The 27,560-nt window shown below is 44.2% G+C and overlaps 1 protein-coding gene across 1 annotated transcript; it reads right to left on the bottom strand.

The window, feature by feature from the left end:
- Positions 1–1,101: 1,101 nt before the first annotated feature.
- On the bottom strand, positions 1,102–26,068 carry TXNDC5 (thioredoxin domain containing 5). The gene is made up of 10 exons (XM_077353158.1): positions 25,782–26,068; positions 20,271–20,420; positions 16,486–16,591; positions 15,604–15,700; positions 14,506–14,621; positions 10,720–10,806; positions 8,291–8,440; positions 6,681–6,763; positions 2,400–2,529; positions 1,102–1,300 (listed from the first exon to the last, which is right to left on the bottom strand). The coding sequence occupies exons 1-10, from the start codon at positions 26,003–26,005 to the stop codon at positions 1,178–1,180; spliced, it is 1,266 nt and encodes a 421-aa protein (XP_077209273.1). The 5' UTR covers positions 26,006–26,068; the 3' UTR covers positions 1,102–1,177.
- Between the last annotated feature and the right edge of the window lie 1,492 nt (positions 26,069–27,560).

Consider the following 27,560-nt stretch of genomic DNA (forward strand, 5'->3'; position numbering starts at 1 on the left):
AAGAATGTACCCTAAATGAAAAATTGAAAGATGCTTCAGAGAAGTTTGACTCCATTGTTTACAGCAGGGGTAGTCAACCAGTGTTTGCTGTCAGGGGCTCATGGGAATTGTAGTCCATGGACTTCTGGAGGACCACAGGTTGACTACCCCTGGTTTACAGTACCTGGCAATAATGTTTAAGACAAAAGAAGGCTTGTCAGCAGCTCTTAATTTTGTTCATGAGAGAATAACAGCTACGGACCCTGATGTACCTCTAAAAACTCTTGACTCTGCTTATGATTCTAAGCACGGATTTAAAAACAACAACAGATATTGACACTTATCTGATCGGCTAAAACAGGGGTAGTCAACCTGTGGCCCTCCAGATGTTCATGGACGCTGGCAAACGCTGGCAGGGGCTCATGGAAATTGTAGTCCATAGACATCTGGAGGACCACAGGTTGACTACCCTCGGGCTAAAAGAATGCTGCTTATACAGAAAGGGAGCCAGATTGTTTTGCAGATGACTAAAAGTGACTGACAGCTTTTGAACTGATGGAAACTACCTAACAAATGGCATGATTCAGTGATAAACGAGAACATAATTTAGTATTATTCTGTTTCCTGGCCAATCTCTCCTGATGAGAGAAATCAAGAAAAGGAATCAAGCAGCCTGCACTGGACAGGAATATCTTCCTACAGCGTGCGTGTGTGTTTCCTTTTCTAACTTCATTTTAACCTGTTTCTCAATGCGCAGCAGAATGAGATGCATTGAAGGGTAGCAATTAACCAGTACAATCGAAGTTACGACGTACAATTTTGCGAGCTGCCTGAATGCAAGTTTTCAAATTTGATTCACCCGCAAATGAAAATAATCTACCATGTTTCATTTTAACCTTTCCTCACTTATTTTTGTCTCAAAGAGACAATTTACTTTTTCAACACAGGAAGTTCATTAACGCAAACCGATACTGAAAATATTCTCGATCTGAACAAGTGACTTCTTGTTACTAGCCTCCCTGAAAGCCAGTGCAGTGGGGCTGGAGGAAACACACACGCATGCTCAGAAGATACCATGCGTCAGTATATTCAGCTTCCCAATAACCACTACTGGAAAACTGGTAACATTACCATGATTCAACTCCCATGTTTACTGGGCGGACACAGCCAAGGGCAGAGGTATCCAAACGGGTACATTTTACAGTTCATCCCTTGCCTGCCTCAAAACAAAGTTATGCAGTGTTTCAAGATCTCTTGCTCCGGTGTGTTCGGTCACTTTCTCCCCACCACGGAAAAGCATCAGCGTTGGGTAGCCACGCACCTTCACGAGGAAAGCAAAATTAAGAGTTAGAAAACAGTAACAGCCAGCTCAGGCAACACTGTTTTATTCAGTACATGCACATCATCTGAAAAATCACTGTCCTCAGCCCCCTTACTGCCTAGTATGTGCACAGGTGAAATCTTAGCTTTCAAGAGCTACACCTGAGCTCTGCTGGGCCACCACCACTGCCACAATTGCCTTGCTGCACAATTTGTCAGTCATTTACTTGTTTTGGTTTTGGCGTTTAAGGCCCTTCGTGGTCTGGAACCCACGTATCTGAGGGACCGTTTGTCGCCCTATGTCCTCAGCAAGGCTTTGCACTCTGCGGGTACCAACTTGTTGGTTGTTCTTGGCCCCAGGGAAGTGCGCTTGGCCTCGGCCAGGGCTTTTTTGGTCCTGGCCCCTACCTGGTGGAATGAGCTCCTGGGAGAGCTGCAGGCCCTGCGGGAGTTGCCAGCTTTCCACAGGGCCTGCAAGACGGAGGTCTTCCATCAGGTCTATGGCTGAGGCCAGTGCAGGAGGAAGATCTGATTGCCCCCCCCCCACCCCCCACCCAGGAAGTATATCATCCTTCAACCCTATTGAGGATGTTTGCTGAAATTTGGGGAAGGATTGTTTCCACCATGTTGGGGTTTTTTATTGGTTGTTTTTAATAGAGTCTTATTGGGGCTTTATTGTTGTGGGGGTTTTATCTTGTAATCTGCCACGAGCTGGCATGCTGAGAGTGGCGGGTAATAAATGTAGTAATAATAGTAATAATACCTTGCAGGAAAGATGATCAGGATGCCATTCAGTTTACAGGAAGGTGCGGTGGCTAGGGCTATGATCCAGAGGGTCAAGTGGAAAGGACCGCATATCCTTCTGAAAGCAGCCAGCCAACCACTCCCCAAATTAATTCACTGCCTGGGGGGGGGGGACTGGTATGATTTTGACACGTATGCAGAAACTTTTAAAATCCCAGCCTAAGTATTTCACAGATGTAATCCTAATAAACTTCTGTTCACCTTCTCCTCTGATAGAGAGCCCACAGTTCCCTTCCAAAGCACCCTACAATAAAGGCAACATACTAACAACTTCAATATTTCGTATACACACTTACAGAATATCTGTTACAGACATTGCGTTCCACCGTGCAGTCTACTTCTGCTATTTTGACATCCATTCGGCTTGGAAAGTTCTTTTTTGAGAGGTTCTCCCAAGTGGGAGCCAGGTTTTTGCAGTGACCACACCTAGAAAGGGAAGGAAAAGAGCATGAAAAATGCACCATCTTTCAATATCAGTTCTAAGTTTTCTCTGACTATATTCAAAGGAGAATGTTTACAAATACAAAGCAAACAGATGTCGTAAAATCAGAAACACTGTTCATACAACAAAGGGGAGGTGACTGGTCAATACAGCATGCAATAGAGGGGTTTTTCAGGTCTGCTTCAACCATTCTCCCTCACAAAATTGATTATTTCCCAAAACAGATATCCTTCCTCCGTAGGAAAATGTTCTGTTACACTAGAGGTCCATAAACAGCCTTGGTCTAGCCCCCACTTGTAAAAGCATCTTTTAACCTGGCAATACAACTTATATTCTGCCTCCAAGTTCAGGTGAAGGGAAATCTCCCTGACCCCACAGCCAGGTAAGGAGCGAAAAGTCCTGCTGCTTTCTAAACCACCACAAGTCTGCCCTCCTTCTGAATATGGCAAATGGGAATGCAGTCAGTGGCAAGCACAAATTTTTGCTGGCTACTAATGGAAGCCAAAATATGTGGAATTCTTGGATTGAATCCAGTGGAAGTGTTCAAAGGACCAGATGGCAAGGGAGCTCCCCCCCCCCCAAGAAGCCTGTTTTGTCCTAAAATGCATCTTTGAGGATCTGGAGAACCTCACAAGAAAAATGCACCAAATAATGGGGAGCTGCAGCAATAAGGGGGAATCAGGTAAAATCACTTCCTTTAGCTGCAGTGCTCACAATCTTTCATGTATATTTAATTTATAGTCAGCCTTTCTTGCAGGAATTCAAGGCGGATTACACATACTGAGTCAGTCCAATCAACAAAATGGGACATTCAGATTTCAGAAGTCTGGAACCACCCGAAAGAACCTGCAGCATAGCATAAGCATTCATGCAACATATTAAGCAATAAAAAATTACATCGTCGGCTCCTAGATAGGGTAGCATATAGCAGGATACTGCATAGCTTGTTTCGGTTCATTATAATAAAAGTGGTTAAAAAAAAAAATCTATTCCCCACCACAAAACCCAAGACGACAAATATTTCAAACCTCCTTAGCATATATACATAGTGAACATCAGAAGGGCATCTGATGACACACAAAGAAAACAACTAAGACGAGATCTGCTTGTCACGCTGCGTGATGTTAATATTTACTTAAAACACCGTAAAGGGCAAAACCAGACCTCAGCACACTAGTGGCGACTTAAACAAACATAAACCAGTTGACGTGGAAGAGAAAAAGGTTGATTTGTATACAATGATCTATAATTGTGTACACAATTTTGGTAGCCAGGAATAGGATTCCAGGTATTTGCGTAGTAAACATTAGTCTAAACTGCAGCTTTTCGTGGAAATAACTTCTGCCAACGAGAGGGAATGGGTTGGGTGGCATTTAGAGTATCCTCTAACACAGCCTTCGCTCCCGGAGATTTAGCATCCTTGTGGCAGGCCCTTTTTTTAGAACAAAGCCTGGAGAGAATGGAAGTTATATTTGGAGCACAGATCTGTTCTAAAAGTCTGCTAGAAGAATTCCACAACTGCCCTGTTGCTTTCATTTGTTGCCTCATCCTTGGCTGATAAATACTGGCACAACTTTTTCTGATGCTATTTGACCTGGTAACTGGCATAAGCCAATGTGGCAGAATTCACGGAAGCAAGGCTCCAGGACTTCTCATCCATCGCCGGCTAACCATACGCAGCTATGATGACCTAGCCCTGTTGCCTCACTTTGGCACAGGATTTCCCCTCTTGATTTCTCCCTTCCTTTCTGGCTGAGCAGCCCCTTTATCTATTATCTCCTAGTGAAGGTTATGGGCTGTCCCATCCTGTCACAGTATTATATTCTGATGCTGGCTCAGTCCAGGAACTTGAGGGAAGAGACAAGCTCATCCTCTTTAATTTAAGCTTCTGAAAATGGCACACAGAGGCCTTTTTAAAGTTCAAAAGTAAACAAAATGTAGAGGGGAAAAGCTCAGGTGAAATCAGGGGTAAAATGTCTGAGATAAATCAAATATAGCCGAGGTGAGTTGTTATAACCACAAACTCCAGCTTATGTGTTTCCAGCAACTGAGAGTTCTTGAGGGTTTCACCAAGGCCATTTGCACACACACCTTAAATGCAGATTTTCAGAGTAATAAGCCTTTAATATTCACTTCAGATTCTATGACCACCTTACACACAGTTCTGTCCTCTCCAGTGCATTTATTCATCAACTACAATTTAAAAAATGCTTTATTCTAAACTGGGTTGGAACGTCGCTTGTGCTGTTTGGGGGGCAGCACCCAAAGGTTTAAAAAACAAACAAACAAACATTATGCAGTTGCCCTATCACAGCTGCACAGTAGCATCCAGCAAGCACCTTCCACTTAAATCCTCATGGTTCAGGAGGTTTTACACATCCATTTTAGGGTTAGTTTGTTGAATAAAAGGGAACAGGAATGAACACAGGAAAAGGGAGAAATACCCAATACTGAAACTGAGCAGACTTTTGGGGAAACTGACAAGCAGCTGCAAAGCCCCTTTTCTATACTGCCAGGCACGAGGGCAGTGGTTCTCAACCTGGGAGTGGGGACCCCTCTGGGGGTCGAACGACTCTTTCACAGGGGTCGCAGCAGGGCAAGCAGCTTGGCTGGGGGGGGGCACCACCCACACAACAGCCTTGCGGGGTAGATTGAGATAGAGCGTTCATCTGTCTGGAGCAGCGGAAAAGAGCGAGATCGGCATGGTGGGACAATGGCAGAACCGAACTGAGAAACCCTGGAAAAAAAACCAATTTATATAAAATCATGAACAATGGATCTTCACGCCATTGGTCAGTTTTGGTTTAATTTCTGTGAAAGAACACTTGCATAATTTATGGTTGGGGGTCACGATAACATGAGGAACTGTATTAAAGGGTCGTGGCATTAGGAAGATTGAGAACCACTGCACTAGGGCATTCTCTGCTGTGTTATCGGCCACTGTGAAAAATGGGGAAGAGTCACACGATCTCATAATAATGGGGGAATATGCTGAGTGCACAGGATGCACTGTGGAACTACAGGCACTTGCAAACTTTGATTGCTGGCAAGGTGTGTGCGCGCACACCTGTGCAAAGTCAGCTGCAACTCCACCACTTTGCACAGGGCTTCAATTTGTTCTGGAGAGCCTTTTTAGTCTTGTGCCACTAAACTGAAAAAAATGGGTGGGGGTATTTTTGCTGATGCCCTAGCCCAGCAGCATACTAACACTAATTTCCTGCCCTTCCTGCAAATTTGTGTGCTTTTCTTTGTGATTCTCTAACCTGGTCCTGCACACTTGTTAAGATCTTGGCAGTTTTTTTTAGAGCATTTCCTGTGTAAATCGCACTCTGCTGTCTCAATGAGTTGATCCCAAGTGATTCTTAAATTTGACTGTCTGCAGAAGGTCCAAGTGGCTCAGCCATCATTATAATATTAAGTTTCCGGAGACTTCTAAAATGGTTCCCCCCCCCCTACTTTGTTCATTAAAGCATTAAAGGGGAAAATGTTTTCAAAGCTTCAGGCTTCCCATCCCAGTGTCTCCTTCACTTTATATAATAAACTGGAGTTTGTTCCAAAATGTTTGTATCATCACTACAAGCAGTTTCACAATTAACAGCAAGGAAGGGAGTGAGTGCGGGCAGGCAGAGGTGCCCCTCTTCTGAAAGCTGGTGTTTTTTCAGACCTGGTTTGAATTCACTGAAAGTCAGCCAGAAAAATAGCGAATGGCAGAGGGGGCAGGGTTGGGACATGGCACAGGGAGGGGCTGCCAACCGCCGAGGTTGTTGAAATGTGATGCTTAGTCCAGTACTAGCAGCAACTACCATTATTCACATCAAAATTTGGCAACAATTAACAACTAAATATTAAGTCACTGGAAGAACTAAATGCAACGCACCCAGGCCAACCTCTACACTGCAGCTTCATGCAATGTATTACAAGCAGTTGAGCTTCAGCTCCTCTCAGCGTGACTTGAAGACAAGGAACAACTACTACCAGGTAAGATGAACAGTCACTTAACGATAAAAGCTGTAAAGAGGTACTGAGTGCACAATTAGACTTAAAAGACTAAAGTAGGTAAAACAAATATTGCAGCAAAAGAGAGAACAGAATGTGAAATAAGGGTGATCCCCCAGATTTTGTGTTCGTAGCTTACCACGGAGCATAGAACTTGATGAAGGTGATCCCTTTGGAAACCTCTTTATCGAAGTCATCTTCAGAGAGAGAAAGCACATTGGCCTGGCCAGAGAAAGGGAACAGGGTCAAACCACAACAACAAGGAAACCTGGTTTCCTATATTAGACCTAAATGCAACCCAACTAATGTTTCAATCCACCTCCATCTCACAATCCCTTCTCTCCTGCACTAACTGACAGAATCATACCCAGATGCACTTCTGTTCTACATGGGGAAAATATGGAATCTACCCCCTGCTGGCCCAGTTCCCAAGGAACACGAACCAATATCCAACATAGTTCTTGTAATTACATACACTAGCAAAATCCTGCCAAAATTGACACTCTTTTCCTTACAAGTGTTTTGGAAAGACTTCCATTTATCACTAGCCCACCCTTCCTGGATGTATGCCAGCTGCATTCACCTTTTAGGAACAATTCCGCCAAAGATTTCATAGCAAACCTTGCTACCTATTAACTTCTGCTTTTACTACTAAAAGATGATAAAATGAAGCCTTTAGGAGAAAAAGTGTAGAAATGGCCCAACATTACAAAACTCGTTTATATATTCCTTGGTTGTAAGAGGACAATTATTTCCTAAGCCCAAACTTTCCATATATTAAAATCACAACACGGCAACTCAGAAGATCTCCCCTGATCAAACTGATCACCAGGGATGGGGGTATGGGGGAGGTGCTCACAGTAAATGACTGTGATAATCAAGTGTCAATTCCTCTGTCATTGCCATTTCTGTCAAGCAGATACGACCCGTCAGCCGAAGATGAATAAACAGAAAAAAATTTTCCAAGTTGGCGATGGCAAAAAGCTTTATTCAGAACGAGTTCCTAGGTATAAAACCTCGTTTTCGTATTTTACTTCCTCAGTAAACTTATTTCTGAATGGTTTTTCCCCCCAGGGATACAAACAAAGTCTTCAACCCACTACTTCTTATATTTTATCTACCTTCTTAGTATCAAAGGTCCATAAAGGTAATAGTTACCTTTGATACTAATAGACCCAAATTATATGACTTAAAATATAAAATATAAGGTATATAAAATATAAGAACCTGCACCACACCCCTTGAAAATCCAGCATGTGAACTATCCTGTCAGGTATTTTGGATCTCTGCCTCTACAAACATCCTGAACCTTTAGCACCTTCGGGTTTATGGTAATCCCTCCTTTCCTGTCCATTTCTTCTGTGTCTCCATGCTGTGAAACCAATTCAAGACAGATACGACTGTCTGACTGTGTTTGCCCTGGCAACAGAAGAGTGATGTCACAAGGGTCATGACTCAGTAAGAAAGAGGCAGCAGGAAATGGCCATACCACATGACAGGAAGTGAACATTCTGTATTTAACGATCTAAATGGGTTCTTTTGCATACAAGAATGAGTAACTAAGAACCATTTCATTTGAAAAGGTATCTTGAAGGGCAGCATGAAAACAAAGCAATCATTTATTAATTTTTCCACGGAATGCAGCATAGGAATTCCCAAAGCTGCAATTGTGGTAGAGCTGTAGCACCAAAATCACTAGCATAATTTCTACTGTAAGAAACTTAAGTTAAATAGAAATGTAGACCCCACCTCTCCCTCAGGAATTATTTCTCGAGGTGGTGGTGGTGGTGGAGCATCGGTAGGCTTAGCATCACCTGAATCTTCTTCGGGAGTTTTCAGCTGGGAGTCGACATACTCCTTCAAGGAATCCAAATCTCTCTTTCCTTTGTACTGGTCAGCCTACAGGCAGATCATGTAAACTATTAATTCAGGAATTGTTCCCTGAAGTTTTTCCATTAAAAAGGCAATTTTGCAAAAACAGCTGCAGAACACTTAGAACAGATTTATAGCATCCCTTCAAATGTATTAGCGGTTACAGTCATCCTCCTTGCGGGCTTCCTAGAGGGAGCTGCTTGGTCATTGTATAAGCCAGCCCTTTTCAACCTTTTGATCATGGAAGAACCCAAAATATTTTTTCAGGATTCGAGGAATCTAGGAAGTGGTGCCATGTCCTTTTGGAGAATTGGGTGTGGAAGTAACATGCGGGAGCCAGCCAGCCAGCCAGCCAGCCAATCAATCACCATTTTTCCACTTTGAAGAAAGAGACTAGGCCTAAAGAGTAACACGGAAAGTGGGTTCCAGTGACATCTAGTGATGTCAGAGGCCATTCCAACTTCTGACAAAGACTGCATAACCCCTGGGGTGCTCTTTCATAACCTCTGGGTTCACTGGAATCCTAGTTGGGAATTCCTGGTGTAAGCTGAGTGCTGGATTTGATGGACCTTTGGTCTGATCTAGTATGGCTCTTCTTACGTTCTAGCTTGGTTCGCAGAATCCCAGTTTAGGGCTTCTGTTGGCTATGGTTATGGACTACAATCTGGAAGTCCTGAGTTTGAATCTCTGCTCTGCCATGGATGTTTGCTGGGTGACCTCTTGTCAGTCAAATACATTCAGCCTATCCTACCTTGTAAGGTTCAGGTCTGTTTTAGGTCTCCAAGGAGGTAGAATGGCAGGGTAGAAATGAAGTCAATAAATAGTGTATAGAATTAAAAATGCAAGCAGATCCAGAATGCTGTCCCCAGACAAGCTATTTAAGAACAAATCATACTGGAACAGATGTTAATGACTAAGGTCATCTTAAATCTAGGCAGATATCTAGGGTATATCTTTGTGAAGGTCAAGTTTTTTGGTTATAGCAGCAGTTAGAGGGCATTTTTACTGATTTAAAATGGGGTGCAGGTAGACGATGGGCCAAGAAACAGGTGAATCTTATAAAATGAACTGCATACTCCATGGAATGGATGACTACCTTCCTATATGATCCTCATGGACAATCTTCTGTGAAGAGTATGGTCCTTAGGCAATCAGTGCTACACTGAACTGGTGCTGTGAGTTTTGCCTAAATGGAATGTCATAACAGTCTTTCAGAAACTCTTTGGAAAAACAGGAGCTGAGAAATAAAATTCAGATTCTTTTTGTAACTCCAGCACAAAGAGAAGTATCTCCTTAATGGAAGGATGAGCTCTGCTACTTGGCAACTTGCAGTTAATATGAGTTGTGATTATTTATAACATCAGCTAAAGCAGGGGTAGCCAAATGGTGTTCACTGACTACAATTATCATGCTGGCTCATGGGACTTGTAGTTCATGGACATCTGAAGCATCACAGTTTGGCCACCTCTAAAGTTGAGGATCAGGTTTTCCTCAGCTACAGGGAATGGGAGGAAGGCTGAGATGGTCTTTTTACAAGCAGAATGAAATCTGGGCTCAATTTCTGCTCTTCCTCTATTGCAGGTACTTGGCCTGGGCAGGGTAGTCAGAGGCCTTTGATTTAAGGCCAAGGGCCTTTATCATATGGCTTGTCACATGTGATCTTTAATGAGCAACATTAATAAGAACAGAACTACACCAGCATTTTGGAGCACTGTGCTGTACATGCCTATGTTTAAACTGTACTTTTGTGTTTATTATGTAAGAGCCTTTGAGTCTCTAAATGTCCTGACCTGGATAGCCCAAGCATGCCTGATCCCATCAGATCTAGGAAGTTAAGCAGAACTGACTTGTATTTGGATGGGAGACCTCCAAGGATTTGGGTGGTAGTTCCTCCAAGGAATACTAGGGGTCATGATGCAAAGGCAGGCAATGCAAACCACCTCCAAACGTCCCTTACCGGGCTGCCAGACAATCCTTGGATATCCTGGCTCAGGGGTAGTCAAAGTGCGGCCCTCCAGATGTCCATGGACTACAATTCCCATGAGCCCCTGCCAGCAACCGCTGGCAGGGGCTCATAGGATTTGTAGTCCATGGACATCTGAAGGGCCGCAGTTTGACTACCCCTGTCCTGGCTACACTACAGACAGGCCATACACTAATAAATAACAAACAGTAAAATCGTCCCTAAACGTGGAGGGAAAGTGGGGTACATGCTGAAATAATAAATAACAGAAGTCTTATATAGGAAATGCATAAAGGATGAGACCGTTCCAATCTCTTAGTCCTGGATCATAAGACCCTCTCACCTTTTCTCCATCTTTGAACCAAAGGAGGGTTGGATAGCCTCGTACTTGGTACGACGAGCAGATTTCAGAATTCTGTGTGCAGTCCACCTAAATGACAAGATTATTATTGGAAGTAATTCTCAAATGCAAAGTAAGAAACTGCAGTAACATAGGCTTCACTTTGACTTTGATCACAGGATCGCACACTGGACTTACTGTGAGGGTTTCGTCTGATCATTGGACTGGAAGATATCTTTACTATGAGGTTGTGCCTCCCTTTCGCTCTGTGGGCAGGGCTTATGAAAATGAGTTTGGCAAGGTCTCCTTCATTCTTTGGATTTGGAACCCAGTTCTTGTTCTGCCAAGCTTCCAGGGAAGACAGGTTCACCCGTGTCTGAGAAAAAGGTCTCCTTCCCATAGGAAAAGGGTGTTCTGCCAGCTGATTCTGCTGCCACCACTGAAGGTGGAGGAGAATACCTCTCAATCCCCTGATAAAAAGAAACCCTCGTGGTGAATCTAACATTTTGTTCTTCATTAATGGAGGAAAGTATTCTTAACACTGGGATGTTGAAAGGCCAAAGGAGCTCAAGTAGGATAAATCAAGAAGGGGAGAAATCAATGGAGAATCTCCTGTTGGAAAACTTTCTGCAGAAAGGGCCTCAGCTGAGGCAAACACATCTGGTCTATAGTGTAGACTTAAATATGAAGCATTTGTGGGAAACAGTAATTAAAAAATCCATAATCCTATGGATCTCTGTGGACAGAAGCTGCACAGTGCAGGGGGTTGGACTACATGACCCTTGAGGTCCCTTCCAACTCTATTATACTATGATTCCATGTTTCTAGAAGGGGAAGATGATTTATATTAATCTCCCACATGCTGCAGATCTCTGACTCTGCTCTCATCGTGTTCCTGATGGTCCCATCCCCTGGGAGCAGCATTTCAGGAGGGATCTTGGGCTGAAGCAGGAGGAGAGAGGAAAAGGAAGTTGCATTCTGCTGATGGAAATCGTTTTTATCAGCAGAATTTTTTTAGAAGGATCCAAATCATTAAAATGTAACATGATTAAAATGCAACAAAAGGAAATTATGCAAGAAGGGCTGAGAATATAGCTAATGAGTCAGAGCCAAATGTCATAAAGGGGACAGGAAGAAAGCAAATCAAGGCACAGGGAATGGACAAGTCTTTTAATTTGGAGATCAAAAAAACAGAACAATGGCTAAAGGACATTTTTTAGTTAAAAAAAAAACATTTTATGCCACTTTTCCATATGATTAGGGTCCCCAGGGTGCAATATCAAAGTAGATCTGTTCCTGAACTGAGGAAACAACAAAGTGTATAAAGTGGAAAGGGATAACACCTGAACAAATTGAAAAAAATTGAAAAGGCAGGTAATAGGAAAAAGTAGAAATATTATGAAAAAAGGATCCAAAAGACAGAAAGCAATATCAGAAAACAAAATGGGGCAAAAATATCAAGGAAAAGTTTTATGGAATACCGCAATATGAAGAGGAAGATAACGAATAACAAACTATAGAATTATGGATAAAATTTTGGGTTACAGCCATAAGGAAAACTGATGAATTAACAGGCAGAGCAGGACAAAAGAAAAGATCTATAGACGTTGAAGACAAATAGAGGAAGGAAAGCAGAAAGATGGTTTAGCAGAAGATAAAGCAGATCAACAGGTTGAAAGCATTAAATTTATGTCAACTCAGTTGGATTAATGCCAAAGATGTTCACAACACAAAAGAATATGTCCTCCCAACAAAAGAATAAAACAGCAAAAGAGAGACAGCCAAGGTTAGGGAGGAGTGGAAATACAGAAAATGAAAGGAAATAGGAGTGACAAAGTTGAAATTATAGGAGGGTGCAGAACAAGATGCACCAGCCATACCAGAGGTTATGACACATATATAAGATCAATAAAAAGAGAAGCTGAGAACTAATCAGTGTCACTACAGTATTAAAAACCTTTGGAAACTCTAAACTCTGGACAGAAAAAATTAAATCAAAGAAGGGGAAAGTCAACAAAATTACAGTTACATAAATGGTTAACATGTGACCAGCAAAATGAGACTGATTATGGAAAGAGAAGATAAAGAATAAGAATCTGGAAGAGAAAGAAAATACCAAGAGAAAAATCAGAATGTGCATCAATATGGACATTTAAAGAAGAGTGGGAGCAGAAGAAGAAAGGGAAATCAAAGTCAGAAAAGGATAAATAGAATGACCATCAAGACAATTCTTTAATGAAAGGGACAAACACAATGGCCTATAAAGCTGAAGTAGGAGGGAAAAAACTAGAAACTGGAAAAACAAGATTATCCACCACACTGTATAACAGCCTTTCTCAACTTTTTTACCATTGAGAAACTCCAGAAACATTCTTAAGGCACAATCCTGCAGAATATGGTTGGCAAACAAAGCTGTGTACACGCCCACCCAGGGCTCCTCCCTTTCCCACCCCCTCCAGGCCTATCATTGGCCATTTGGGGAGGGGGGGGATGCAGATTGACATGACCATATATGGTCATATCATCCAATAAATGTTTGACAAATTTAAAAACTATATAAAAAACAATTAACTCCCACCAATTCAGGAAACCCTTCAAGGGCTGTCAAGAAACCCCAAGGTTTCACGAAACCCTGGTTGAGAAGATTAGAGTAGATTAGAGTAGGAAAATGTTCATGAACCATGAAAGAGAAGCCTTTCCCCCAAATGTGTCAGGATTTCCTTAAACACATTTTGCATAGATTCAAATGGGTAGCTGTGTTGATCTGAAGTAGCACAATAAAATCAGAGTCCAGTAGCACCTTTAAGCCCAACAGGCGTGAGCTTTCGAGTGCAAGCACTCTTCCTCAGACTATGAACTGACTATCATGACAGTGGGAATATACTATTTACATCTTAAGGCTAAGCACACTGCCACTTCAACATAGAGTTACTTTACGACACAACCTTTCTATATTCACACTGTACAGAGTGGGTACTGAATTGCCCACGTGGGTCTAGAGCAGGGGTAGTCAAACTGCGGCCCTCCAGATGTCCATGGACTACAATTCCCAGGAGCCCCTGCCAGCAAATCCTGGGAATTGTAGTCCATGGACATCTGGAGGGCCGCAGTTTGACTACCCCTGGTCTAGAGTAAGGTGACCAGATTTCAACATTGGTAAAGCGGGACACTATTGACCGTGGGGGAGGGGGGTTCTTGATTAAAATTTGGTCTATATGGAGCAACAAAAATGTTCACAGAACGCATAGAACGCAAAAATAGTATTGTAATATGTATTTTTTAATTTCAACATAGGTACAATTGGCCAGGTGCCCCCAGATGTCCCTCCAGAAGTGGGACAATCTGGTCACCTTAGTGTAGAGCTCTCTAGTCAGAAAGGCCAGAAAGATGTGTGCGGTCAGCAGCAGGCATGCCAGTGCTCACACACAACCCTGAAGACGGAAAGGGATGGGCTCTATTTTTAAAGCATTCTCATTTGTCCTCCTTTAAAACAAGGCCCAGCAAGAATGGCTGACTTCCTGCTGACGTCTAGTGCCCAAGAAAAATGCTTTCGGAGTAAAAAATGTGTCAAGGACAATGCTGTGGCTGCCTTGCAACACACAGCTGCACACATTTTTTGTGAGCTGGGTTCTATTCAACACACAACAAGGCACCAGGAAATTCTAAAGTGAAGCCATACAAATGGGTCTCAAGAAAATACAGATTCAACACAGTTAGTGTGGTTCACAGGGCTTTTGCAAATAATATGTCCTCCGAATAAGACCTAGCTAACTGGCCAATCAGACCTACCTTGCCAATCTTGACAGTCTCAGAGTTTTCAAGGAACAGAGCCAGCTGCTCCCACGTTGGAGCCAACGCCTTGCAGTGGCCGCACCACGGGGCGAAGAATTTGATAAAGTGACTGCCTTTAAAAGAAAAAAAAAGTATACACAAAACACAGTCTTAGGCAAACCACGTTCCCCTCCAGTTTCATTTCCCATCTTAGACTGCAATACAGGGAAAATTACAGCTACCAACCTTAACAGATTGTAAAACTGGCTGTGTAATGACTTTGAACACCCTACAAGATATACATAAATCACAAGTATTTCTGCAACATCTCATTACTGTTACATTCAAATACATTGTAACATCTGTAAACAAAAAGCATACTAACAGTACCAAATGTAGTATATAGTTGCAGGATAATTTAAAAATAAAAATCTAAGGTCTATTTTAAAATTTCAACATTTTCATTTCCAAAGGGCTTTAGTTTATTACAGGAGTGGCCAAACGGTGGTTCTCCAGATGTCCATGGACTACAATTACCATGAGCCCCTTCCAGCATGTCGCCTGCTGCCTAAAGGATAATAATATGTACACCAAACGGTGCTTGGAGAAGGCGTTTCATATTTGGCATTAGTATCTTACCTGTCAGAGTTGTGCAAACATTCATTCATTCATTCATTCATTCATTCATTCATTCATTCATTCATTCATTCATTCATTCATTCATTCATTCACCGCCCTCCCTGGAGGCTCAGGACTATTCACATGGAACATAGGAACAGGAACAATACAGAGAAGTCATTACTGTATGGTCCTTACCTGTCAGAGTTGTGCAAACTCTCCTAAAGCTTCTGGCAAGAGACATTTACAGAACTGTTTGTGGCCTTTACCTATTATTGATGCTTTTAATCTTTTACTTTAAAAGTTATCATTCATTCCTCCTCAGGTCCAGGGACAATCATTTTCCAGGACCATACAATGAGTCCATGGAAGGACTAAAATCAGAACATAGTCCTTTAGATCTATGCCCAATGCATTCGTTGTTTGGGCCACACCAACACTCTGTGCATCCTAAAATTACTAGAATTAGTACTAGAATTTACATTTTTAAGGAATTACCTTCTGCTATATGTGTTTTGAAACTAGCTGCTGAGAGCTCATACAGTCCATGTTTTGATTCAGGGTCTTTTGGAGACTCTGGTTCAGATCCTTGCTCCTATTTATTTAAAAAAAAACACACACATTAAGAGAATACAAGATTAGCACTATTATAGGAACAAAATATTTATGTATTTATTAAACAGAGCTGTTCTGCCAGGCCTATGTTTGAGGCCAGAAGAACAACATCTGGGCCTTGCTGGTGAAAATCCACCCGCAGTTAGAAAACCCTTCCAATTTCTCTGCTATCCCATCTGGAGAGGCAGGAGTGGAGCATGCAGGTGAACCCCCAACAAGGGGTATGGTGGCCTAGAGGGAACAGCTTGTCCTTTGTGCAGTGCTGGTTAACACAGCATTCTGAATAAAGTGCCAGATAACAAAGCTTTTACTAATATAATGACACTGAAAGTCATAAACTACGAATGTGATTCACATTTTTACTCTGTTTCTAGAAAACAGATGGATGATAGAACTGAATTCAGTTCCTCAAATGTATTTTGGGGAAACATTACTTTCTTTCCCTATGGGGAAAAATGTTAGAGGTATAGATAGAACAAAGCGCTTTCTTAGACTATCATGATTGAGACAGCCAGGCTGTGGGCGTAGAAGAAGCAAGAGCAATTCTTATAAGGAGTGTGGAGAAAGAAGCAGCAGATCCAAATGCAGCTGAAGCCCCAAGTTCTCTCAGTGTACTCTATCCCAACAAATAACACGGGCAGTTTGTATTTGACTGAGTGCAGAAATATATGATCAACAATAACAAATGCTTACTGTCCACATGAACCAATTCTTTCCTTGCCATGGAAACAGAAGGATTTGAAAAATCACGCTCTGTTAACTTACAACAGATTCCTCGTTTAGATTCTGCAGCATCCAGTTTTCCAGGGACTGAAAGTCTCTACCTCCTTGATACTTCAGCGTTTCTCGGTCTGGTCTAAATAATTTTAAGCTGCAAACATTTGAAGACAATGAGACAAATGTGTTCAAGGTCATAAAGGCTGGAAAAATTCTGAGAACAATCACAGCTATCGCATTTTGACAGAACTCAAAGAACATTAGTCACAGTGGCCTTTTAATCCCACATTTTGAGAGTTCCGTCAATTTCAATAACATATTATGCCTTCCAAGATCTGATGCCTGGTATTGTCCTAAAACTTTCAAAGGGCTTTGGAGGTAAAGACAGAGTCAAGATTGTAATGGTGGAAGTGGTGATTTGAATACAAGTCTCTGTCAAGACAACATACACACATTCAGTAGTCCTAGGCTGAGTTTCAAAATAATCTGGTTCTGCAACTTTCTATCACCTTAAAGGAAAAGTAGTATGAGAAAGGCACCTATTGGCTAGTGCTTGTTCCAGTACCAACGTACTTTCACACCAAAGCCCCAGAACTGTTTTTAAACTGGTATCATAGAAGTGGTTGAATATATGTATAAAGGCTGCTTTAAAAAACATAAGGGAAGACCACATGCGAAGGATGAGAGCTGATCCAGGATTTGGTTTACAAGGCCTCTATATGTGCCATATTACACGTGACAAACTAACTGTGGCCACTACAGAAGCATGGATCTGCATTTATATCCCTTCACTTTATCCTGAATTATTATGTGTAATATTAAGAATAAGTCTTCCAATCTGACCTACTGGTGAAAATGTCTAGTCTTCCTTGTTAAAACTTTTACAGGTTGTTCCAAGTTTCCAATAAGCATACAAGGTCTATTGAGTCAAGCAGACAGGCTCTCTTTCTGTTGTCTTGCCCTTCCAAACGCTACTATCCTGTTTGGAAGTTGTGTTACTAGTGGCTGAGAAACAAAACCAGAAATTATTTCTAACAGGACTCACTAGGCTATTAAGAAAGATCCTTCTCTGAATTGGTATGTTGTTTGAACTTTGACCTCATTTAAAGATGATCTGGCCAACACATTATGCATACATTTTTTTCTAAAAAGAATGCCAAATGTTCAAGGCACTTATCATTACCTGAATGTTTAGTTTTGCAAGTTCATGTATGTAAGTTTAAACGTGCTACCTAAAAGCTGATGCATACTCCATAAAACCTCATGCCAGAATACAAGAGGGGTGATTTTATGGGTTTTATTGTGTTTTACTGTTTTATTGTTGTGAACCGCTGTGAGATCACTGGAAGAGCAGCAGTATATACACTGAAAAATAAACAACTAAATAATAATGTTCTGTATCTTTTCTTGTTCCCTGTAAACCGCCCTGAGCCTTCGGGGAGGGCGGTATAGAAATATAATGAACTAGTTTCAAAGCCCCTTTATAAAAAGGGGTTTTGAAAGGGGAGAAGGCGCGTGAGTCCAGCAGGGAGGGAACCCCCAGCAGCCGCGCTTCGCGCGACTGCTGGGGGTTCCCTCGGGCGGCGGTCTGACGCTGCGAGAGGCGCTTCGCGCCTCTCGCCGCATCAGACCGGCAGGGAGGGAAGCCCCAGCAGCCGCGCTTCGTGCGACTGCTGGGGGTTCCCTTGGGCGGCGGTCTGATGCTGCGAGAGGCGCTTCGCGCCTCTCGCCGCGTCAGACCGGCAGGGAGGGAACCCCCAGCAGCCGCGCTTCGCGGGACTGCTGGGGGTTCCCTCGGGCGGCGGTCTGACGCTGCGAGAGGCGCGAAGCGCCTCTCGCAGCGTCAGTCCGGGAGCAACTGCGAGCCGCGCTGCGAGCCGCGCTGCGCGCAGCTCGCAGTTGCTCAGGCTGGGAATCGGAGGGACCAATCGGCAGGCGCTTCGCGCCTGCCGATTGGTCCGATTATCTGTCGTGAGGAAGGGTCCAACCCGGACCCTTCCTCATCACAGACAAAGCCCACCTCTAGGGGGCTTAACGAATTATTTAGTCCGTGGCGCCCGTGGCGCCACGGGCTGTTTAAAGATGAATGAATGAATAAATAAATAAATAAATAAATATGAAAAGGACATACAGGGTTGGATCTAGTGCAAGAATCCTTGATCTCTCCGGCTCTCCCCTCCCTTCCATCAGCCATTTCTAATCCTGGGAAAAGTTTACTTCAGGGTTGAGGAACCCAGCCTTGTGGCTCAGAAGACCAGAGTGGAAAGGGGGAAGGAGGCAAAATTGTTTTCTTCTTCCTCTTTCATCAGTGGACCTTTGCTCATGGAACAGGCAAGCGAGAGCAATCTTGCTCCCTCTCCTTCCTGCTGCCTCCTGACCTATATAGTCATGTAAGTCCCAGAACCCCAGGAATAAACTTTCCTGGAGTAAAAAATGGCTGCTGGGGAGGGGAAACCCGAGAAGATGGGAGACTCTCGCCACTTTCCACTGACAGATGGCAAGATCCAGCCCCAGGTCTCCTCTGCATCAGTCTCTGAACGAAGACAACCAGCCATTACTTGCACTCCTTTTTTAAGCTGAGAACCCTGTAGCTGTGAGTCATGCAGCCTCGAGAATCACAGATTATTAAAGTGATGTATCCCTGTGCTTTTCCCGACAACTTCTGTTAAGACTGCTAAACCAGTTATACAGAATGCAGAATGCTGTATTTCATATTAAGAACCTGAAATCTCTTTAAACGAATACAAATGTGAGGAAGCAATCCAGAGACTGACTGACATGCATGGCAAGTTAAGCCCTTGATAGCTGCAGTCTGCCAATAAGTGTCAGATAATTTACAGTAAATATGAACTTGAACAGCTGTCAGCCTCACACCAGTTCCGCTGGGATGGGCTAAGGTTATATAAACCCCATAACAGGGAGGAAGTCCACAGAGAGCAGCCGTCTCTACAGAATCATCTAACAGACTGCCCCTGCCAAGAAGTGTGGATGGATACTTGGAATTATAGTTTGAACTTTGAGGCTTTCATTAATCACTTTGTTCCTGACTTAGCAACAGAAAAATGCACCGAAGGAAGGAAATGCTCAACAATTGCTGTACCAGATCAGGTGTGGTCTGTATACCCGTGCCCAGCGGAGCCACTGAACAGCCTTCTGCTAGCTATAAAACTGTTACATCAGTCTGGTGCAATTATACAGCTGTTCTTATCCGAGGATACGCAAACAAATGGGCATGTTTATTACACCTCTTGCTCTAATCCAGCAGCAGCGGTAAGCAAACATCGTTCATATTTTATAATGCAATGCTGCTTTCATTCACTTGAGCAAGGCTGATTAAAGCAACATACGACGTTAAGAAGGGTTTTAAAAAACAAAGACCCTCTCCTTGCTAAATTAGCTGTTGCTAGCATAAAGTCATGTTCACAAGGGGAGGAAAAATGGAATTCTGTTTCATCCCAGCTATAAAACGGAATCTAGTGCAACAGCGCGATACATCAGAACCACTTGGGAGCATGGCGAACCTGTTGAACTGAGTCTTCCTTTACTAAAATGCTACCAAAACAGCAATCAATGCAGTTACCTTCATCAAGTCATCAAAGGCATATAAACCGCCCCTCACACACACCTCCGATGAAAGGAAATAGATGGAATGAGAAAAGAGTAAGAGTCCAATAGCACCTTAAAGTCTAAAAAGAATGGTGTTAGGGCAGGAACTTTCACAAGTCACTGCTCATTTCTTCCGATACACTTTTCTACTACTACAACATGGCTACCTATCTTGATCTATCTCCCTGGAAAGAGAAGTAGAAGAAAGGTGTGTGTTTCAGACTTACGTTGGGTATCCCCTGACACCAAATTCAGAACACAGTGGAGCATCCTTAGTGCAGTCCACTTTCACAACATAAATATGTGAATCCTCGAGATTGTTGTACTTGTCTCCAAGTTCGTTCCAAGTTGGCTGCAGACGCTGACAGTGTCCACACCTAGGAGAGAAGAAAAATGACTAATACTCTGCAGATGATATTTCAGCTTACTCCATGAATTTAGTTCCATATTACTGGGCTACAGAAGAGCTTTGCACCCATGCTGTTTTGCCTCTAGTTTTCACTCATGCTGTCTCACGGAAGCCTATAGGACTCTTGATTTTATAATTCAGGCAGTGGTTTTCAAATTGTGTTCTGGGGGAAATCTGAGGTTACTTCAGTGCAATCCTATATAAGGAGCAGAATTCTGAGCAGTCCTGCCTCCCAAAGATGGAGGCTTTTGGGGAAGGGTTGCCAACTCTGGGTTAAGACATTCCTGGAAATTTGGGGTAGACTTTGGGAAGAACAGATTCTGAGGAGGGGAAGGAGCTGAGCAGCCATATCCGCTCCAGCCCACCTTCTGAAGCTGTCGTTTTATTCAGGGAGCTAAGGAGGGTTCGCCCTGGTCAGCACTAGGATGGGAGCCCACCAAGGACGTCCAGGGATGCTACTACACAGAGGCAAGCAATGGCAAGCCACCTTGGAATGTCTCTCACTAGGAAAACACAACCACTGCTGCCCCGCTCTGCCCTAAAATCCCTCATCCCCCCCTACCACCCCCAAATTCCTTACTGCCCCCCCTAGGAATCCCTAATTCATATGACCATAATGTGCATTCTGACTTTGTGTTACAAAGCATAGAATAAAAGGCTGTTTCTTTTTGTGCTTCGATTGTAACATGTGATGGGAGAACCTGTGAAGGAAATATGTAAATTCTTATCTTAATAAGCTCCCCCAAAAGTACACTATATTACACAAAAGTTGGAAAAATCCAGAACATCCTTATACGATTTCACTGAATATGATCCATCTTGGGGGGTGCACAGCATGAGACTGCTCGTGCTGACATTACATTTTGTAAGGTTTTCCATTTGTGGGGCCAAATGAGTGCCCGGGGACCACATGACGTTACCCTACTGGTGAAGCTAAGCAGGTACAGATCTGATCAGTCCCTTGGATGGGAGACTACTGGTCATGAAACACCAGCAGGAGAACGAAGAAGTGTGTTAAAAGCATTTTCCATTCATATGTTAACATCTGTAGGGGAGACAGGCATGCAGCTTTTTTTAAGACTTGTCGTTAACATGACATCTGGTCACAACGGGGGATCTGAAATTCCCCCCATGTCCAGGTAGGAACTCAAGAGGCCTGACTTCCAACACCTTGTCCTGGATGAACTCTTTGTAACAATTTTTTAATCCATTATATAAACTGAGGTTAGTGAGAGCCAGCATGGTGTGGTGGTTAAGAGTGGCAGCTTCTAATCCGGCAAGCCAGGTTTGATTCCCCACTCCTCCACATCCAACCAGCTGGGTGACCTTGGGCTCATCAGTCCTGATACTGCAGCCCTCACAGAGCAGTTCTCTCAGCCCCACCTCCCTCACAAGGTTTCTGTTGAGGGGAGAGGGAAGGCAAGGTGATTGTAAGCCGCTTTGAGACTCCTTTGGGTTGAGAAAAGTGGCATCTATGAAACAACTGTTCTTCTAGTACTGACTAAACTGTTTTCAATTATGGAGTATTTTTAGCACCAGAAGCATCTTGCAAAGAGCTCAGCTGTTTGTGCCTAGTCTCTCTGGAAGAAGCTCTTACCTACTTCAAAGATCCAGTGGTATCCTAGAAACAATGAAACTTTATTGCAGCATAAGGTTTCATGAGAGAGCTCATGTGATTATTTATTATTACTATTATACTCTACTTCCTTTTACCTTTTTCTTGCTCTAAGTTGTCCTATAGACAAGAATCTAAAGTTATCTCTGATCTGCTTTTGCATTTGTTGCAGAAGCTATATTATTTTTTAAACAAGCTGGCACCAGTTTTTATATGGAAGATATCTGAGGGCTATTCAAGACAGCTCAAGAGGAAGAAAAAGGTCACTTAGCTACTGTTGAAAGAGCTTCTATTGCTTAAATTGTCTTTGGGGTAAACTCTGGTAGCAAATTCCTGCCTGAATTCTAGCATCCTCATGGAAACAGGGGAGGAGATATGGATTTTTATTACAAATAGTTGCGAATAGATTTGAGGGACATTCCTACATATATTTTGGTTTTAGTTAACTAGAACCTATTTTTAAAAGAACTCTTAATGATAGGAATGTAATTGTGGCCCCAGTTTTTCTATATGCTCATCTGAAGTTATATCAACATGGAAACAAAATCCTAATATACAAAATCTGTAATCTCAAAACTGATGGGTTTTTCAAACTTTGTTTTTATAAATTCTGCAAATAACAAACAATAACAAAAAAGTGCTGTAAATTTACATATGTGCTGATGTTACTAAGTATTTATTTAGGCCAACACGTTATAAACTAATTCACAAGCCAGCTTGGTGTAGTGGTTAGGAGTGGGGACTTCTATCTGGCCACAGCACTGCTAAAGCTGTTCTGATCAAGCAGTGATATCAGGACTCTCTCAGCCTCACCTCCCTCACAGGGTGTCTGTTGTGGGGAGAAGAAAGGGAAGGCGAATGTAAGCCGCTTTGAGACTCCTTCGGGTAGAGAAAAGCAGCATAAGAACCAACTATTCTTCTTCTTCAAGGCTAACCCAGTGAATTTTGTAATCACTGAAATCTTCCATGTTTCCTGCTTCAGACACTTCATTCCTCTCGTGAGCAGACTGCAGACACAATACTTTTTAAAAAGAGGTTAGCTAGGGTATAATTTAGGCCCGATTTCAAACGTCACATTGGGAAGAAAAAATACTTTTGAGCTCAGGTTTCAGTCCAAATTAGGCATTACACATTAAGTGTGAGCATGCCAGTGATCTGCAGCATAAGCTAGTGTTGCGGCACACGCAATATTGCATGGGCAGTGTTTGGCCTCAACCAGGGCCAGAATGTTTTCAGTCTTGCCTCCTACTTGGTGGGATGAGCTCCCAGAGGAGATCAGGGCCCTGTCGGAGTTAGCACAGTTCCGCAGGGCCTGTAAGACAGAGCTTTTCCACCGAGCCTTTGGTTGGGGCCAACAATTCAGTAACATCTATCCTACCCCCCCGCCAGACAAAAAAACACCCCTTTTAGTAATATAAGGCCAGGGATAAACTTATTGGTAGGGAAGAACCTTCTGACAATGATACATGGCTGTTTTATTGATGCTTCTAATTTATTAATTGTTTTTAATTCCTGATGCATTGATAATATGTTATGTTTTTACTGCTTTTACGTAGATTTTTATGTATGTACACCACTCCTAGCCAGCCTTGGAAGGTTTTCTAGAAATCTGATAAATAATTCTACCTCACCAGTGTCTTATTTAAATCGAGACTCTCATGTGTACTCGTTTATAAAAGACATTCAGAACAGAAAAGATAAAATATACATAATGTACGCAGGCACATGCCAATGTGCACAGGGGTGGGGATGAGAGACAAATATCCTGGCTCTCTCTCTTTGCATCTGCCTGCACCCACCCAACCTCTGGGATAGAGCCCACACACAAACCATGTGTATGCATATAGGCACAAGGTCCACACATGTGCTAGTCCTTGATTATCCTCCTGCTAGGGTTCTGGTGGAGAATTGATCACCTCTCTAGGTAGTCTGTTCCACTGCCTTAACACCACCTGCACTTAGGAAGTGTCACCAATACTTAACAGAAAATCTATCCTTCTTGTAATTGGTGCCATCCCAACAGATCTAAATCTTGCTTTCTGAAGCAAAAGTTAACAGTATGTGACAGACACTTAAGAAAACAAGACAGTGATCACATCTTCCCCCAGTCATTTCTTCTCCATGCCCAGCATTTTCAACCTGTCCTCACAACCTGTCCTTTGCAGTCCTCTCACCCATCCCCGTTGCTTTCCTGCCATACACACACAATATATGTAGATACGACTGCAATTATCTTGTAACCAATTGAATAAGTCATGTAGTTAAATAAGCAGTATAACTTTGGGGGGAGGAACAACATGAATACTTTTTGATTCACAGCAGTGCCCACTTCAATCTTCCATACTTCACATTCACTCACAGAGGGAGACAGTCTGAAATACTGTAAGGTCAGCCATATCACACTGTACTTGCAGTCTTCCATGGGATGTGCTCCGCCTGCCAATGTCAATTAACACGCACAATACAGAAGGTATGGGAAGACTCTACAATTAGCATGAGCTCCTGAGCCACTATCTTGTTATCCTCAGTTCACACTAGTTCTTGAGCGACAGCAGTAACCACAATTTCACTGGCCACTTCCTGCCAGGTGGAGATGTACAGCACCATCCTAAACAGTTACACCCTTCTAAGCCCAACTAACTTAAATGGATTTAGAAGGGTGTAACCCTGCTGAGGACATGGTTCATCATGTCCCTTTGCTGCTCCTGGCATTGACTGGAGCCCTTAAATCCCATTGAGCAGGGGTAGTCAACCTGTGGTCCTCCAGATGTCCATGGACTATAATTCCTATGAGCCCCTGCCAGCATTTGCATTTGCTGGCAGGGGCTCATGGGAATTGTAGTCCATGAACATCTGGAGGACCACATGTTGACTACCCCTGCCATAGAGGAAGACATGTACTGATGGGAAGGTAGAATAATAATAGTGTGTTAAATCCCATTGTGAGGAGGAAGGGGGTCTAGGGATGCCAGCCTCCAGTTGGGATCGGGGGATATTCTGGAATTACAGGTCATCTCCAGACAAGAGGCTGATTACCCTGGAGAAAACAGTTGCTTTGGAGGGTGGACTCCATAGCATTATGCTCCACTGATGTCCTATCTTGTCCCAAATCTCCCCCACTTCTGGCTCCACCCCCAAAGTCTCCAGGTATTTCCCAACCCAGGGCTGGCAACTCTACCGCGGCCACAAAGACCGTACTTGCACTGGAACATTTGCTGATGACTTTGTAATGACTTCACATGTGGACATCACTTTTATCTGGTAGGTAGGGTTGCCAGCTTTGGGTTGGGACATACCAGGAGATAAGGATGCCAGTCCCCAGGTGGGAGCTGGGGATCCCCCAATTTTACAGCTCAACTCCCAGCGACTGAGATCAGTTCCCCTGGAGCAGAGGATGCTCTGGAGGGGGGTGGCTGGGACTCCATAGCATTATTACCTCCCCCAGCCCCAAATCCCACCCACTCCCGGCTCCACCCCCAAAGTCTCCCGCTCTTTCCCAGTCCAGAGTTGGCAGCCCTCATGTGAAGGGAGAAAAGGGGCTCCCAAAGCGACGGGGGCTGGCTCCCGTGGTGAGGGGCGTGCGGAGAGGGGTCTCGGCCCAGAGGCTCCTCCGCCCAGCCGCCCTCACCGGCTCTCCCTGCGGCGGCCACGTCAGCGCAGCCCGCGGCGCGCCCTCTCCTCCCGGGCCACGCCACGCCAGGCCAGGCCGCTCACCACGGGGCGAAGAACATGACGAAGTGCGGGTCGCTGCGGACGCCGTGCCTCAGTATCTCGGCGTCGTAGAGGTGGCGCGCGTGGGGGTCCGCCTCGTCGCCTCCCGCCGCCACCGCCGCCCCCTTCGCGTCGCCCGCCCGCGCGGGGAGCCCGGCCCAGAGCAGCAGCAGCGCCAGGGCCAGGGCCAGGGCGGAGGGGGCGCCGGGACGCAGCGCGGCAGCCATGGCGGAGCGAGCAGCGGGAGGGAAGCGCCGGCCCGCCCGCCTCCTGCTGGGGCCCAGCCAGCGTCTCCGCCCCCGGCCCGCCTCGCCAAGTCAAAGGGCGGCGGGGAGGGGCGGCCGGGAGGAGGAGGAGGAGGCCGGCGGCCCGTCGGAGATTGGGGGGCTTTCTCCATTGCGAGGCGGGTAGGATGCCAGCCCCGCCGGGAGAGCCCCGGGAAGTATGGCTGCTCCTGCAGAAAATGGCGGCTCTGGAGGGTGGCCCCCGGAGCATCACGCGCCCCTGGGGTCCCTACCTGCCCCCAGCCCCGCCCACTCCCGGCTCCGCCCCCACAGCCTCCAGGTAGCTCCCAACCCACCGCTGGCAACCTTAAGATTCAGATGTGGTACTGGACAAGTAGTGCTGTCTTGTTTGTGCTTGTCTACATATAGTTTTGTATTTTAAAGTAATGTTAAAGCTAGATTTTTTTTTTTGAATGGTGCGTTTTGTCTCTTGCAATCGTCTTGAGTCTTTGGAGAAGGGCAGGTTAAAAATGAATAAGGGTAGGGATGCCAGTCCCCAGGTGGGGACTTCCTGGAATTATAGCTTTGGATGCCTTATACTCCACTGAGATCCCGCCCCACCCTGAATCCTGCCCACTCCCAGCTCCACCCCCAAAGTCTCCTGGTGTTTCCTAGTTCAGCACTGGCAAGTCTAGTCTTCGTCCAACATCCAGAAAACGTGTATGTTATACATGTTCTCCCCTCTTCCATGTTCTCTTTCCCCCAATCCTGCGAGGTAGGCTGAGAGAGGGCCCAGTCCAAGTTTACCAAGTGAGCGTCAGAGCAGAGTAGGAATTTGAGCCTGGGATCTCCCGGACCCTTGCTTGATGCTCTTACGAAGCCCTAGCCTATGAATATGATTACTTAGAAAAAATCCACTGAGTTCAATAGGCGAACTATCCAAGTGTACATAGCCCTGCAGCCATACAGTTACTCTTACCCTATCACTCCTGTCCTAGCTGCCTCAATGATTCATAGAATCATAGAATAATAGAGTTGGAAGGGACCTCATGGGTCATCTAGTGCAATACCTGCACTATGCAGGTTATCAGATCCCCTCTCAGTCGTCTCTAGGCTAAACAGACCAAGGTTCCCCAACTTTTCTTCATATGTCTTGGTCTCCAAACCCCTCACCATCTTTGTTGCCCTCCTCTGGACACATTCCAGTTTGTCAATATCCCTCTTCAATTGGGGTGCCCAAAACTGAACACAGTACTCCAAGTGAGGCCAAACCAGAGTAAAGCGGTACCATCACCTCCTGTGATCTAGACACAATACTCCGTTTGATACAGCCCAAAATCCCATTTGTGTTTTTAGCCACTGAGTCACACTGCTGACCCATGTTCAATTTATGGTCTACTAAGACTCCTAGACTCCTAAACGGTAATGACTGGGGAAGGCACTGGCAAACCACCCTGTATTGAGTCTGCCATGAAAACGCTAGAGGGCGTCACCCCAATGGTCAGACATGACTTGGTGCTTGCACAGAGGATACCTTTACCTTAAGACTCCTAGATCC

This window comes from Paroedura picta, chromosome 9, assembly GCF_049243985.1.
Source record: "Paroedura picta isolate Pp20150507F chromosome 9, Ppicta_v3.0, whole genome shotgun sequence".
NCBI classification, from domain to species: Eukaryota; Metazoa; Chordata; class Lepidosauria; order Squamata; family Gekkonidae; genus Paroedura; species Paroedura picta.